The sequence below is a fragment of the Anomalospiza imberbis genome, chromosome 14 (genome assembly GCF_031753505.1).
Source record: "Anomalospiza imberbis isolate Cuckoo-Finch-1a 21T00152 chromosome 14, ASM3175350v1, whole genome shotgun sequence".
Classification (NCBI taxonomy): Eukaryota; Metazoa; Chordata; class Aves; order Passeriformes; family Viduidae; genus Anomalospiza; species Anomalospiza imberbis.
In genome coordinates this window covers 13,197,432-13,213,895 of record NC_089694.1, presented here as the reverse complement: position 1 = coordinate 13,213,895, position 16,464 = coordinate 13,197,432, and the positions used below count along the sequence as shown (strand labels likewise).

Sequence of the window (16,464 nt, the reverse complement as noted above, 5' to 3'; positions counted from 1 at the left end):
CAGGCAGATCAGCTGCCACATCCTGAATAACATATTAGAGAGGTTTTCCCTTTCCATGTGTTTTGAAATGAAAGAGCCATCATAAGTGATGTCTTACTGCACGTGCTAATGTTAGCTGCAGCAACAATTTCCACACCTTATTTCATTTCATTGACCTGGGTGCTGATTAATATTTTAAAAGCCTTGATACAGGTTTTCAGTTCCTGTGTCAACCCAATCTTTGCAAGTTTAGATTTGAATCCTTCCAGCCTGATGTTAAATAATTCAATACTAACCAATGGAAAGGCAGTGAACAAATCATCCAGAGCAATCCTTTTCTTTAAAAACCAATCTAATGGCAGGCATATATAAGTTTGAAGATAAAAATATGAACAATTCATTGTAAAAAAAAAATTGCAGCTCCCTTTCAAATTAGAAGAGAATATTACTTCCTGATAATGGTGTAAGAATAGAAGAGAAATAAAACTTTGTTATTGAACAGTTATGGTATTAAATTCTGACACTAAATATTAATCTGCTAGGTGCTGCACTATTATTATCTGCTAGAATAATGAAACATCCTTTTATATGCAGAATTCAGTGAGTCCAGCAACTCCAAGTAATGCCCATGAGGTTTGCAGTTTTTCTGTAGAAATAGATCCAAAGGAGAGATTGGGCTGGCTTCTGAACAGCTCCAGAGGGTTTGTTCCTGTGTCTCTTCAAATAAAATGTAGGAAGTGGGGCAACAACAGTATCCAAATAAAAGTGTTGCTGTCTGCTCTGGTAGATGCTACAGTGTAGTTGAGTGCACGAAAGTCTTGCTCAGAGATGGGCACCCAATTTTCAGTGCCCTGTGCAATCAGACTCTTTGTTCTCAGGAATTTGCATTTTAAATAGACAAGCCAGATTAAGGATAGGCCACATAGCCTCTTTTACCCAGCAGGAACTGATGCACAGACATATTTTCTTCTCAGACAAAAAACAAAATTCATCTCAGTCCCAATCCAATGCCTCAACAGGAAGATCAACTACTCTGTCAGGACTGTAGTCAGTTTTCGAGCATAGACCTTGCCATTTCCAGATTTCGTGGGTTGAATTTTCCCTAAATACAGGCTTGTGCAGTAAAGCAACCTTTGTAGAGTGCTGCTTCTAATGGAAATACATTGCCAGCATGGATGTACTGTTGACTCACTGGTCAGTTCCCATCTACAATTTCCCACTGTTCAGCAATGCTCTGCTTTCTCTAAGTTTACATTTTGATTTCTGAGTAGAACAGTGAAACAAATGGCTGATTCATCATTACCCTAAAAAAGAAGGGTTAGAATGAATAAACCTATTGTTGGAGAGCACCATCTATTTGCCAAATTCTCCTCACAGCAATTAACATGACTACATCTAATTGGGAAAAGATTCAGGGAGATAGCTAAGGACTTGTTAGGAAGTTTTGTTCCTTGATGAGTTTTACTGCTGTAGTCTGAATTGTACCTTTTTTTTTTTTACATCTGTATTTACAAGGTTAAAAGTTTGTTATTTTTCTTATTAGATGTTAACAAGCTGGAGTATTTCACATTATCTTTGTTGTAGCTACCAGGTTTAATTTTGAAAATCATTTATAACAACAGAAGAGTAAATTATATGTTGAAAACAGTATAATGGTCTGGATGACAACAAGAACAAAAAAAGCATAAGCCACATATCAGACCTTTGGTTCTCTTTGCAGCATAATGATCCTGCCACATAATAATGCCATGACTGCTTTAACTGGCTTTTGAAAAATAACCCATGAATTAAAAAACAAGCTTCAGAGTGATTTGGGCAGATCACCTGTACCAGTGAACTGCAGTGAAAGAAAGATGATTGGTGTGTGATGAGGTCAGTGCAGCTCCTCACCAGGAGCCATCAGCAGCCACACAGCTGCGAGTCTCAGCTTGCTCAGCAAGAGCTGAAAAATACTCCAGGTACTGATGGTACTGGTGTTTGTCCCCTCCTTCAAGGCATTTCTCATCTCATACTTCGTGGCCATGTTGTGCACAATTATCAGAAACTGGGAAACGCTTGCACTGCAAAAGCACAAGAAGGGAGATAGGTGAAGGTGCTGCAGAAGAGCTTCCTTCCAGCTGGCTTCCAGATGTGCAGGTGTCCTCTGTCAGAACAGGTCCCAGCTTACCAGTCTGCAGGCAGCTAGAGACATCCTCACGGTGACCTTCGCCAGGGACAGAGGCCTGGCTGCCCTTCCCCCTGAGTGTGGGTGTCACCCCAGGGCTCTCATCCCCGTGGCACAGGAGGAGCTCCTCGGGAGAGGGGTGAGCAGCCACTGATCCATCTGGTCTGAGTCGCGGGGGTCTCCCTGCCGAGTCATTCTGCATCTTTGCTCCCAGCCTGGCTGGGGCTCTGTCAGGGCAGAGCACATCTGACTGCCCTGCAGGACTCAGCTCAAGTGCTGAGCACAGAGCTTGCAAAACGAGAACAAACTTAAAAGGAGGGCAAAACTGATGTTTCTATTAACTGCAGAGAGGCCTTGCACTCAGAGAATGTGACAGGCCCACACTGAGTATGAAGATGACTGTAATACCTCTGCTGTTTGCTTTGTGTGTTTGCACTGCAAGCTCTTTGGCCCAAGGACTGTGCCTCATCATGTATTTACACAGATCCAGCACAGCGGGTCACTGGTCTCAGTAGGGGCCTCCAATCTCAAGTGATAATAATGAACTGGCTTTCTTCTAAGTGTTATTTACCCAAACAATGCTGTGTTCCATTGTGCAGCATTGTTTTTATTAATTTTTTTTTCAGTTCACATGATATAAAAACATTGTCCACCCAAACACCGAGAAACAATAGGAGTGCTCATCTCCTGCCGGGAAATAAAAATTCAGTCGTTTCAAATATCAGTCCTTCCTGCCCCCTTTAGTCACTTTGAGGACTTGTGTCTGATGATAAATGCTTTAAATCCATTTTAAACCTTGTCTGGACTGGCATTCCTTGTCTGGATCTTAGCAACATAACAAAGCTTGCTTTGAAAGTCTCTTCAAGAGGCAACCCCCAGTTCATGTAGTTGAAACCTATGTGAGGAAGCCCAGTTTATTTGTATAACAGCTGCTTGAATTGCAGAATGTAGCCCAACATCTTTCAAAACATGATTGAAATTTATATCTGCAGAAATCTCTGGAAAGGGTGCAAACGAAGTATTTTTGAACTAAGAGATGTATTTTATTTAAGGAAAAAAAATCACGAAAGGCAATCCAGAATATCTACTAAACTTATTTTATTGGAAGCAAAGATTCATTTTTATGCACTTTTATGCTTCTGTTTATTTGCTGTGAAATGTATGTATACCTTTTTCTTCTCTGCTGAACTGCATTGTAAGAAGTTGATTGTGCTTGTAGCTATGTACTAGATCTATCTTTAGTAGGGTGAGGTGCTAGGAAAGGCTTTTTGGTTCTTATCTGATTGTTTTGCAAAGCATACACAGTTGCTCTCAACTCAAACTACATGATGAAAATGAATGTTTCTACTTTCGTAATGAGGATCAGCAATGATGCCTTCAGCATGAAACTGCCCGGTGTAGCCAAGGCATAATTTTATTATCTCAGATGAAAGAAAAATATGACCTCATTGTGTTTTGTATGAAAAACATTATTTTAAGCCTGTCTGGTTCCTGCATGCTTGCTGAGCTGTGTTGCTCAGTAATGTTTGGCACATGGTAGCTTTTTCCAAGTGAGGCTGGTGTGCAGAAAGACAGAAAATAAGGCCAGGTTGGAGCTGCTATCTATTTCCATGGTTTTATTCCTGCCCTTTGTTAGACAGTTGCAGTCTGCTCCAGAATGACTCCTGTTGTTTTGTGAGCACATCCCAGCTACAGTGTTAGTCCCAGAGTGCTAAGAGAGGTAAGTTGTGTTCAGAGGTGGGAAAGGTCTGGCTGGGGCACTGCCTTTCCCTTCTTTGATCGAAGATAAGAGGTGTTACTCCTTACATCAATCGTCTTAATGAGAGAAGACACGCCACTCCTGAGAGCAGGGCATGTCCTTGGGCAGATGTGCACAGCTGTGTGTGCAGTCCCACACACACCTCTCTGTGTGGAGGTTGCCTGGGCACAAACCACTCCAGAGAAGCTCTCAGATTTAGGGGGAAAGTTGTTTTTAAATTAAAACTTCAGTCTTCTGATGATTCCAGAAATAACACTTTTTTTCAAGGCTGATGCTTCATTCTGGCATTATAGAATTGAATTGCCATGTTTTCCTCCTCAGTCTGGGAATTGTTGTGGTGTTTTCTATTTTATTCTTCCTGGAAACATTTGCAATGAAATATGAAAGCTCATTTTTCATCTACTATTAGTGTTCTCCAAGTTAAAAAAAAAAAATAAATAAAAGACCAAAATTGCATGAAAAGTGTGTTTTCTTATACTTTGTTGAGCTTCACTGAAAAGGAGGGATAAAGGAATAAATAAAAACAGTTTTCAAAAATAATTTTATTAAATACAAAATCTAAGATCCATTTTAATTCAGCAGTGGTTAGTTTTCCATAATACTTTCAGAAATGCTTGTATGTTTTCATCATCTATTCTTCATCATCTATTCTAGCCTTTTATGTCCAGTTGAAATTTTCTAAGTAGCTCTACTTGAGTCAGTTGAGGATGGAGCCAGTAAAAGAATTAAAAAAATAAAAAGTGTATGGACTTAATGAGCAACAAAGTTAGTGATCTGTAGCAATTACCCAAGTGAGTAATTTTGTTTCATTAATGCACCCTAAAGCACCAAGCTGTTTTGTCAATGGGCACTGCAGGGCCATTGCCAGGCTCAGAGAGACAGTTTTGTTACCAACTGCCGTGTAAGCGATAGGTTTTACCAACAAGGAGGAGAGAAAGTAGCTTAGTGTAAGAAGAAAACTAAAGTCCATCTATTGTTGTCACAGAAGCCAATGGCAATGCTTGTAAAGATTCTAGCAGAGCAGGGTCACCCATCAGTTTGTTCTGGCTTTTCCTTTTTTGCTTCTTCCCCTGGCTTTTCCAGTTTCTTGGTTACTGTGGTTTTTTAGGAAGGCATCTTGATGCACAGAGCAACTTGGTTTGAAAAGGGAAGGAAAGCATATTCCTGGCTTAGTTGAATCCTTCTTGGAGGAAAATAGAAAAGCAAATAGAAACAGAGGCAAAGCTGTATTATACCTTGTAGGCACCTCTGGATCACTCAATATGGGACACACACAGTGTATGATATATTAAGGTGAAGTATTGAATATCCATAAAGGCGTAGTAGCAAATAGTGTCAATTTTCAAACACTTTGCTTTGTCAGCTTCACAAATTTAAAATCAATCATCCAAAAGTCCCTGTATAGATCAGCTGAAGAGACATATAACCTTATGGTTATCTCCCTGACGAAAATGTTGAAATTAAAGATGAGTTTATAAAGACTCAGATTGGCAGAATTCTGTAGTGCTAAAAGCTGGGGTCATCTGACCTCTTAGATTAGAAACAAATGATGAGGAGAAACAATGACACAGTGCACTGCTAATAAATACATCTTGGAGGACAGTTGAACACAGAAAAATAGATTTCACAGAGAAGCTTATTTTCAGCATGAATGCTATTTTCTCACTGCATTATCATAAATATGAGAGAGAAAAAAGCTATAAATAAAAAATTCTCAGGCACTCCCTGGAGACTTGTCAAAAGTATGTAGTTTTTGTACACTGCAGTGTAAAAGTATTCATTAAAATTAATTTTTAAAATGTCCTGTCCAATATTAGTTGCCTGATGTCCTTCCTTTGATCATAAATTATAAATGAACTGGCAAAAAATGAAGAAACCATGATTCCATTAATGAATTATTTAAGTGTGATTGTTAGTTTTTGCAATCATTGGCCTAATAATCTCAGGCTTGTGACACTGAAGTGTTTCTTACTGGAGGGTGATGATGATGGTGATGTTATTAACATAATCAATGTGCCCCATGAGTCATGAACCCAGCCAGCTCCTCTGGTGGCTCCATGGTGGCACAGCCCCTGGAGCTCTCGTGGGTCTGCACTGCAGGAGAGGGAGATGACACTGAAATCATTTGGTGGGGATGGGGTTCACTGGGCAGCACGTGCAAAAAGCCAGGAGCACACTAAGAGAGGATCTTGTCCCCACAGCAGCCTGCCAGTGCCAGTGGCACACGCCGCTGGCTTGGCCCATTCCAGCGGCGGCTCCGGCAGCTCCAGCGAGTCCGAGAGCAGCTCCGAGTCCGACTCTGACAGCGAGAGCAGCTCCAGCGACAGCGAGTGCAACGAGGAGTCACGCAGTGCCACACCTGAGGTGAGGCCACCCTCAGCTCTCCCCAGAGCGGGGAGCGTGGAGGGGAGCAAAGCCCCACTCCCTGCTAGGGGGATGTTGGAGTTCTGTGCTGTTTGATGCTGTTGACTTCTTTTCCCTTTGCCGTTTCATATGTATGACCCACATACTCATTCTAGCTTTTGGAAGAATCTTTCTGGCCTACATTTGAGTTGCTTTAAAGAAATATTTAGATTTTTGCCAGTAGCTAGAGAAGATTTTATTGACACAGTATTCAGCTGGGACTAAGGAAAGGCAACATGACAAAACTATCTCTTCAGGGACTAGCTAAACTTTTTAGTTGTATTAAATTTCTCCAGGGCTACGTTGTAAACCAGATAAGGAAGCCTAATTAACCATAAATACTCCATAAATACTCCCATAAAACTAGCAGTCACCACTAGTTGACCAAAATAAAAGGGTACATTAAAAAGTTCTCTTTTAAAGGAAAAAGCACTGCTTCTGTCTGAGATTTGTTTCTTGTCATCCTTCAATCTGCAGCCCGAACCCCCCTCAACAAACAAATGGCAGCTGGATAAATGGCTAAATAAGGTGAACCCCCACAACAAGACCATCATCAACAATCAAAATGAGCCTCACAGTGAGAGCAGCTCCCAGGCCCAGAGCAACCAGCAGGCTGAAGGGCCAAACAAAGGGAAGCTCAACAGCAGCCTGCCCCCGACCGATTCCAAAGACCGGGCGATCCTTAGTCCCATCCGAGAGAAAGCCAAACCACGGGTTGCCCAGAAAACCCCAGAGGCAAAAAGCTCCAAGCAGAAGTCACCAGCTCATAATGAGCCAACTTCACAAAGGACTACTGGGAAAAAGCAACCCAAAAAGGTAGAAAGGACTTCCAGTGTAGAAGAGTATAACTGGCCCAAACCAAATAATACCAGCAACACTCCCAAAGAAAAAGACACACAGGAACCCCCCGAGCAGCCAAAGGTTCGAACTAAAGCAGCAGTTGGGAAGACAGCTCCAAGGAAAGAACCACGAACTAGCACAGGTCTCACTTCAGAGAAGAAAAAGTACAGAGGCCCCAGCAAAATTGTCCCGAAGTCCCGGGAGTTCATTGAAACTGATTCATCTACTTCTGATTCAAACACAGACCAGGAGGAGAGCTTGCAGGCAAAGGTGCTGCCAGCCTGCACTGGGTCTGGCAGTGGTGTCAAAGTGAAGGACTCTGGCGGTAACATCCTCAGCGTAAGTAGCTTAACCAGCAATGGCAGCAACACATCCATTGACCAGACCAGCAATGACCTGGAGGAGCAGCTCTTTTCTCCTATCCCAATCGTACAAAATGAACTTCTGTCCCCACTGAGAGAATATGAAGAACTCAAATCTCTGTGGGTGAAAATAGACCTTAGTTTACTCTCTAGGATACCTGGACAGGAAACTTTTGAGACCACGTCTGTGAAAAGTGAATCAAGAGAGGCAAATGTGAAACACAGGCGACCATCTCGAGAGTCCCCTACCCCAGCAGCTGAAAAACCCTCCACAAAATCTAAAAGGAAACACAAGGTAAGTAATTTTCATTGTTTAAAGGGAAACACTTGCATTTCTGAGCTCCCTGGAGGTCAGGACCAGAGGCAGTGATTCCTCACTTCACCTCCAGCTGGGCTGTGGAAGGCATCAGAGCACTGAGGCTTTATTGGTATCACAAAGGACAGACATTTACAAGTGCACTACAAATTAACATCAGAAACTAGTAAAAGGCAAACCCCAGCTGACAAAATCAATAAAAGTATTTTTTGAGATTTTTCTTACAAGTTTTTCACTGTAGTTGCTCACTCACCTATTAGTTTCCAGTGTTCCGTAATCTGCAGAAAGTGATGAGTTTGTATTAGTACAGTTTCAGCCATACTCAGAAAATGTGACTTCTGTTTGGAAGGGAGAGGTTTATTGTCTGCAGAATTAAGGTGTTTTCACCACTGGTTTAAACAGGCTTCATCAAAGTCAGTGGAATGGTGCTTGCTTATGCTCCTGGTGAATTTAATTTTTTATCGTTTTTTGGTATGAACAAATATGATCCATAGAATTATAATTTACTTAACTAGCTGCTTTCTCTGCACAGCTACCCGAAAAAACAAATATATTTTGACTGAAGACATTATGTTTTATCATGTGTTTTATGTTATTTATGCCCAAGGGTATCCTACCTTGTGGGATGTGACATTGCGCTTCAAACTAAATGTGTTTTCAGAAAAGAAACTGAGGGTTTATATCCTAAATGAATTTTTGAAGTCAGTTTTTCCAGCTGAAATGCTTGTACTTGGGTCTGCCTGTGAAAAGTCATCAGAGTTTATTTTTTTATACTCCAAATTTTATAAATCTTTGTGAATATGACTTCAGCTGTCTGTTTTGATGGACTTCTTGAAATCCTAAGTTTGAGGAGTCCAGTGGTACGAGAGAATTAACGCAAGACAAAGACAGACGATGCCAGGCAGACACAGGGTCTGCACCCTGCCTAAATGAGTCACTGCACTGGCTCCTTCCCTGCTGAATTAGTGAAAGTAATCACATGAGTAAACTCAGCAGGTTTTTATTCAATTTATATTTTAGCTGCACACTACAGAGATGCAAGAAGGAAGGAGAAAAAAAGAGGAGAGGGATGCATAAATGTCCAAACTTATGTATGTCTGAGTACACTAGGGTGCATAGTAATTATACCAAAAATAATTCTTGCTGGGTAGACTAGTGGAGTGTCTGTATCATGGAGAAGGAATCTTGACTAAAACACAAGGGTAGTATTTGCAACTAAAGTGAGGGCTCCTAGGGAATTAAAAAAAATAAGGGAAGTTATATGAAAGGTGTAACCTCATCATTTCCATAACTGAAACTTTGATGCAGAAAGTAACAAAATGGAGAATCTTGCTCTGGGCCTGTGCTAACATAAGGTAGATTCTGAAACAGTTCCTGTAATGTTGTCATGTGATTGTTCACTGCTACCCAAGGGGAAACAAGCCAATTAGGATGATTTAAGGGTATACCAAGAGTTAAAGCAGGGTAGGGAGAGACTAATTTGTATTTCTAAATCATGCTATTAAAAGATTTGTTTTAGCCGTCTACTAGTGGACTCGAAGGCTGATATGAAGGTTCTAGTGACAGAGCAATAATCAGCTTTGCTTGTATCGTCCTAGTTCAGGCACAAAAGTCATGCATCACGGAGTCTTCCAAAGCAAATTTCAAATGAGCTATTGCTGTTAATGACTACCCCAGCTCAGTCCTCTACTCCTAGTCCTGTGAGGAATACTTACTCAGAGAAGTTTTCCCATCAACTTCTATTAGGTCAATAAGTAAAAGCTATTTTCTTGAATAAAGTTTGGTGCTATCAAATCTTTGCATCTAAATTATTAATTAAATTCCAGTGCACTACAGAAAATAACTTTGGCACACAAGACATTTTGCTTCCTAATTATCTGCTATGTCACTTGTTATATAACAACTTCATGTCCTGTGTTTGGAGCACGTTTAGCCCTTATTTTAGGTGACTTTCACTTCTCTTAGACCAGTAGTTTAACTGCTGCTGCTATAAAGGAAATATACTGAGATTCCATAGGTCATCTCGGTGGCCAGTGAAGCTGTGCATAAATGCTGGATCTTTTATGCTCTGCCATTTTTTGTTAAAGCAGACAGAAAGCCTGGAAACCTTTGTTGAAAGCAAGAAGCAGCGCCTGGAGGACCCTCCAGCTTCCTGTCTGCTCCCACCTTGCATCTCTCCAATACCGAACCACAGAATAACCAGCACTAAAGAGTAAGTGGATTTTTGACATCACATTCCTGAGGGATTTCACAGTACTGTTCTGTAAATATCTTTGCTGTAGAGTCAGATGGGCTTTACAGCCCATCAGCGTAAGTGACACAGCCTTGGTCTTCCCATTCATGACGAAGAGAATCCACATGGCTTTGGATGAGGTTCGTTCCTCCTTCTGATGGCCTGCAGGACTTCAGAATGCTGCCACAGTCCTGGTGTACTCTTCAACCTCTTTTCAATGTTCTTTCTTGCCTCTATTACCTTTAACCTCCGTGGACAGAGAATCCTGCTAAAAGTGGGATTTATTTGATTGCCTGGAATTAATTTTTTGAAATAATTTTCATGAGAGACAGTTCCCAGTTTTACTGAACAAAATAGTGAAATTGCCTCTTTGTTTTACCTCTTTTTTTGCTTCTTTGTTTTGTTTGTGTATATAACAATTCCAGGGGCCACCATCACAGGTGCTCAGACATCTGCTTGGTATCTCAGCAGACACACCATCCAGTAGTTTGTGCCTTTCAGAGTGTCTTTCAGAGATGGCTATAATGCTTGAACAAACAGGTGCCAAATAAATAATGATTCTGATTATAGTCACAAGGTTAACATTCTATAAATAGCCAAAGAGTCAAAATTCCTTTTTGTTATTTCGTGCTTCTATGATTTTGAGATGAGGTGCTTCTTTCTGCTTTGCACTAGGATAAGCAAAGAATCATAGTGTGCTTCTAAAAACAATTTGAGGATAATATAGCTAAATTTAGATAAGGTTCAAAATTAAGTTATGAAATAGCACACTAATTTGAAAATCCTTAAAGAAAGTTGAGCATCATTTTATTTATTCTGGTGTCAATATGGAGTAACCACAGTCTGTGAATTAACCCCTCATTCAGGCACTGAGAAAATCAGAGTTGGAGTCTGGAAAAGGAAGATGAGTTGAAAGTTACAGTGGGATCTGTAACATGTTGCACATTTGATAAACATCATGATGGGTGTTGCCTGATTGTCATTGCTAGATATACAATTAGCAGAGATATATTGCAGAGGGAATCAAGGATTATCCATCCCCAACACCTCCACAATCCATTAAAAAAATCTTTCTATTCTTGTCAACATCAGGCCCTAAGGATCCACCCCCAACCTGATGTTTCTTAATTTGAGCTTGTTTTCCAGGTCATTAATTTGATTCCTCAGAGCTTTCAACCCTTGGATATTCTCTGTTAAAACATAATTGTGTCCATCAATTGTTATTTCCATATACTAGCTTTTTCTCTCATCTGCTAGAAGTTTTGAAACAAAATTTTCTGAATTCCACCTCAGTGAGACTTGGATCACACTGCATTTGTTGTTACTAGTGTTTCCTGAGTTTGCTTGAAGAAAATGCAATACTTTTTCGATTCAGGTTTTCAACTCCCAGACACATGCAACTGAATATAGACCAATGTATTTCCCAAAAGATCAGAGAGCTGGATGAACTGTGTGAAGACAATTTCCTAGAAATTTTTAAGCAGCAGCGATTCTGTTCTCCAGAGGGTTGAGTAAATTTTTAAGGGGAGGCAGAAGAAAGTCCAGTGTTCAAGGCCATGGGGAAAAATAACGTTTCCGGGGTAAAAAGTAGAAAGACAGGCTTTGCCATTTGGTCTTTTATTCCCAAAAGTTCTAAGTTTCCTTTTAGAACTGTCTATATAAGGACTTTAGGAAATGAGGGTGAGTCAGCTACAGGTGTGATGATGATCTTTATCCCTTAGGAGGTGTTTAGTCCCATGGTGGATGTTGTCACTTAGTAGGAAACTTAGGTCTCTCCTATTAGAATTTGATCCCTGTGCCAATAAGCCAAGTTCCCCAAGGCAGACATGAGATTTTTATTAGGCTTTTTTAAAGGTATAAGAGTGTTTTGACAGAAAGACCATGATCTGGGCCAAAATTTGGAGGCATTCAGGAGTCTGGAGCAATCAGCAAAAGATAGGTCCCACCTGTGCTTTCACAGCTCCCATTGCCTGTCTTGCTGTGGTTTAGGCACTTGGATACATTTCTCTATAATCTTCCCCTAAATATATGGACTCAATAAAGCAAGCAAAGATGCACAATTAATCTTTAAAGAGTCACATGTCTAATAAGAGCAATTATATGCCCAATTTCCACAAGTTTCTGTGATTGCTTGTATAATTTGAGTTTAGAAATTTCAAATGGCCACTTGTGAACTTAAAAGGCATTTGCACAACCAGAGAGCAGGTTTGTATTATGTAGTCTTTGCATAAGCCATAATTACCTCTCTGTTTCTTCCTTCACTTATTCAGGGGCTGATGCCTTTTCCAAAATCTGACCTGACACTTAAAATACACTGTTCAAACTACTGCCACTGTATTTTCCTTATTTCTGATACTTAGAGCAAATGAAGGAATAGGTGTTTCAATGTGTTTATAGGAATACATTGAAGCACTTCAGTGTAGGTGAATTTTTGTCAGATCAGCTGCCTGCTTTGCAGCAGAGGATTATTTATTTATATTTAGTTCCTTGACAGAGAAATTTTAATTTAAGCATTAATTGTATGTGCTGCTGAATCCCATTGATATATGAATATTTGATTGGTAGACCCAGTCCAGACAGAGACTGGACTCACCAAATACTCACTAGTATTTGGCTTTTTGTAGCAACACAGGGAATTATTTGCTGATGCAAACTGTGAGTCAAACTGGACTCATACCAGTGAAACATGCCCACCATTTAGCGGGCATGCTAGAAATCTGTCTGAGGCAAGCATTTCTGCATTTTTGTCTTTCAAAATTTCCCGTTCTCTTTTGTTTGACCTTTAGTTGAAGATGCACCTCTCCTTGGCAATACATATTAGCTGGTCCCTTGGGTAGTCACAACAGCATTCATTGGGGTTCCTTCATGGCACAGGCAGCCTTCACATCTATGACAATGACTTCAGCTCTATTCAGGTGCTGCCATATGGTGCAGGCTGATGTGGGAGTGACCTTTCCCTGTGAACCCCTGCAGAAAGTCAGATGCACATCAATGTGCAGCATTTCATTGTGGACTGGGGGAGGAGAGGCAAAGGAAAGCCAAGTTCCTGGTATAGACAGTGGCTTTGTCTCACCAGGCCAGAGATACCACTGCATACCACAAGGAGTGGATAAAAAAAAGGGCAAAGAAAAGCAGCTTGAAACATGAGAGTAGCTGGAAATTCTCCTTTCTTCATGCAATGACTTCTTGTTGCCTGTTTGCTTGCTTGCTTTCTGCCCTAAAAGAAACCAGGCTGGAAAAAAAAAAAAAAAAAAAGGCAGATGAGGAACCTACTCCTTCTTTGATAATTGGCCTGTTTTAGACACCAAAGATTAAAACCCTGCAGCCACAAGGCCATCAGTTCTGCTTGTAGTTTTTCAGTGCACTTTGTGTTTCTCCCTAGATTTTAAATATATTTTAACTAACAATCATGTCAGCAAATTAAACCATTGAGTCTCAGTAATTATTGCAATAAATTCATTCAAAATTAGCGATTCCTGCAATCAAAGACCAGTTTCTTAGGTCATTAACAGCCCAAAGCAAAGTGACAATCTGGTTAACTGCTGGTAACAACCTATTTCATGGAGGTTATTGTTAGCATAAATGCTTTAGTGTAAATCAGAGGGAGGTAACATTGCAAAATAAATTATCAGCTTAATTCCTGCAAAAACCTATAGAATTAAGTGGGCAAGGGAAAGAAAAGAAAAAAAACCAACAGACAATTAAAACTGTATTTATGGGGGGGTGAAGTTAAACATAAGTTATGTAGAAAAAATATTCTCTAGAGCCTTTTGTTTTGTGGTTAATTCTTGTAAGCCACAGAGTGATTTATGTGCCAGACTTGAGTAGCTGCACCTGTTCCTTGGTTTGCCCCATCTTATATCTGAGCCGATGAAGTGAACTGTTGAAATTTTAAATAGTGAAGTTTTAAATAGTGAAGAAACTGCTATGTGCACAGTGGCACAGAAAAGCACTTTGCTCCGTGTTCCCCCTGTGAATGCATGCTCAGGGTTCCCTGAGCATGTGCTTGAGAGGCAGAGGGTTTAGATAGTGCTCCTGGGTGCTTCTGTGGGTTAACTGTGTCGTCTTTTCTGCTGTACAATCCAAGAACACATGTATGCTTTGTCAGGGCAGTGCACACCCTCTTTGGAAAATTTTCCTCTGGAAAAAATACAGTGTTGTGAGCTATAACTATGGTAACTTGTCTGAGTTCCAGAATGCCCTTTGAGGGTCAGAAAGTGAACAGATGGAGCTTTGAGTGAGAACTTTCTGGAGGACATATTGCAGGACCACATGTGCATAAAATCAGTCTCCTCCAAGAACTGCCAGTGTAGTCCAGCATGGTTGTTTGCCTTTGATCTTCTTCAGACCCATGTGTTTTCCAAGAAGGACAGCATCCATCCATAAGGCAATATGGATTTGAGCTTGATTTATTTCTTCAGTCTGAAGATATTTAATATCAGAGGGTTTCAAATAAGATATTTTTAACTCTGCTTCAGTTGAATTAAAGTAGTTTTGGGTAGAGGAGCTATAAAGCATAAGAAATTTGTTTGATTTCACTCTGTGGTTTCACAGATAAAGCTAAAATATTTCTGGATCACCAGAGGTCCCAAGCAGGGCAGTGACCAAGGTGTAGATATTGATACTGTCAGTGAAACTGCAGAAGAGGCCAGACTGAAATGAGAGCCCCTAAATGAGAAGTAAGGAAACCTGGGTCGCCTTCTCCTCTTTCCCAGGTTACTTTGAGGCAAAGGAGATCAATAATTCCTGACACTGACTGAAAGTAGGAACAAAACATAAATTCTTGTTGACTTAATTTGTTATTGAAATTTTAGTCAATAATCATGAAAAGTAAATGATCATGTAGTGCAATATTAGATGTCTAACAAAAGATTAAAATTCAGGTTATCTTCATTGACTGAGCTGGGACAATACCTGAAATAAAAATCTATTAGTAGATTAACATGTTAAACAGTCAGTGAAGTCTTGAATTTGGTTTTTTTCCTTTTTGATGAATTTGAGTGGAGAAAGGCCTACTAGGTTGGCTTTTTTTTTCTGGTTTTACTGTGCATCACAGCTGCCATTGCTAGCCAGCTAGCAATTTCTGTACATAAAACAGACAATAGATTATCAGGTTACTTGAGCTTTCATGTCAAAACCACATTCATTTTCTGAATCACATTCAATTCATCAACCAATATTTGCTCAAGGGCTTTTGCCAGCTACAATGTATCATTTTAATATAGTGTTGAACATTGGCTTTATTCTAGAGGTTAAATAATTATTATCTTGTTATTGTTATGGTTATCATTTTTGTTGTTGTTATAAATTCTATTTTTGGTTCATATGCTGCCATGTGCTGTTTGGGTTTTTTTGCAAAGGTTGCTTATGTGGGCCCTAATCCACCTCTTAAAAATATGCTTAATGTTAAACACATAAATAGTCATACTTGATGTCAAAGGAACTAACCCTGTGCATAAAACTTTCCAGCACTTTGCTGAGTCAGAACCTCTATGACCTCTCAAATGAAGACTGACTCAAATTAGCATTTAAATTGGGTGCAATTTGTACTAATGCACTGCAAGTTGTCCTCCAAAGCAGAAGGTTTCTGCAGTCATTGAAAAGGCAGAGGCAGCTCTTCTGTTTTCAATGCTGTCCCCTTGTGCATTACCATGGAGGGCACAGGACTGCAGGACAGATTGGAGGGCAGAGCTGGCTTCTCAGTAAATGAAATGTAGAGCTTTGTGCTGTAGAGAATTAACCAATATTCTTGAATTGCAACTGGTTTTTCTGTGTGTCCCAGGAGCAGCAGTAGCTCGGTGAAGAAGGTGACAAAGAAAAGAGAAGAGAAGCTGTTCCCTCCTCCCTTGTCCCCACTCTTGGACGACCCTGTGCACCGGCGGCACAGCAGTGACAACAGCTCCTTCAGCCAGGAGCCCACTGTCACAAACACCTCACAGACCAGCAGCTCTTCCTCCTCTGTTTCTAAACACAGAAAGAATGAAAATAAATCTTCTTCTAACCCCAAAGGAATCAGTGTAAGTAACCAGCCTCAGTTGGTGGCAGTGAACAAGATAAAATGAAAACAGTTCAGCTTTATTCTGTTGGATTTTTTTTCCATACAGTATGAATTTCTAAATGCTCATGTAGGCCCACTCAGGGGGAGTGGATCTTTGCAGAGCCGGGCAAAAACAGCTCTTGCAAGCTCCATTTTTAGGTCAGCATTAGGCATCTGCTTGGTGTTGTCTATCATTCCCTGAAGCACCTGGACCCTGAGCCTCAGAGAAGAGCCTTTGCAGCCATCAGCTATCTGAAATTAGTCCCTTAACTCTGTAGTAACACTTACATTTTGAAAATAAAACTTCCAGAATATCACCTGAATAACTGCCCCAAATTTTCAGCCAGAATTAAGCACTGTAGTTGTACTGA

General features: G+C 40.3%; 1 protein-coding gene across 6 annotated transcripts in view; it reads left to right on the top strand.

The window, feature by feature from the left end:
• AFF2 (ALF transcription elongation factor 2) overlaps positions 1-16,464 on the top strand; it is a 350,681-nt gene that overhangs the window by 311,209 nt on the left and 23,008 nt on the right. For 4 of the 6 annotated variants that reach the window (XM_068204990.1, XM_068204989.1, XM_068204984.1 and 1 more), the window contains exons 10-13: positions 6,104-6,266; positions 6,783-7,802; positions 9,911-10,035; positions 15,839-16,073. In XM_068204990.1, coding sequence (XP_068061091.1) covers positions 6,104-6,266; positions 6,783-7,802; positions 9,911-10,035; positions 15,839-16,073 — 1,543 coding nt within the window. The remainder of the gene's footprint in view (positions 1-6,103; positions 6,267-6,782; positions 7,803-9,910; positions 10,036-15,838; positions 16,074-16,464) is intronic. The other 2 variants (XM_068204985.1, XM_068204986.1) reach the window with 2 other exon arrangements.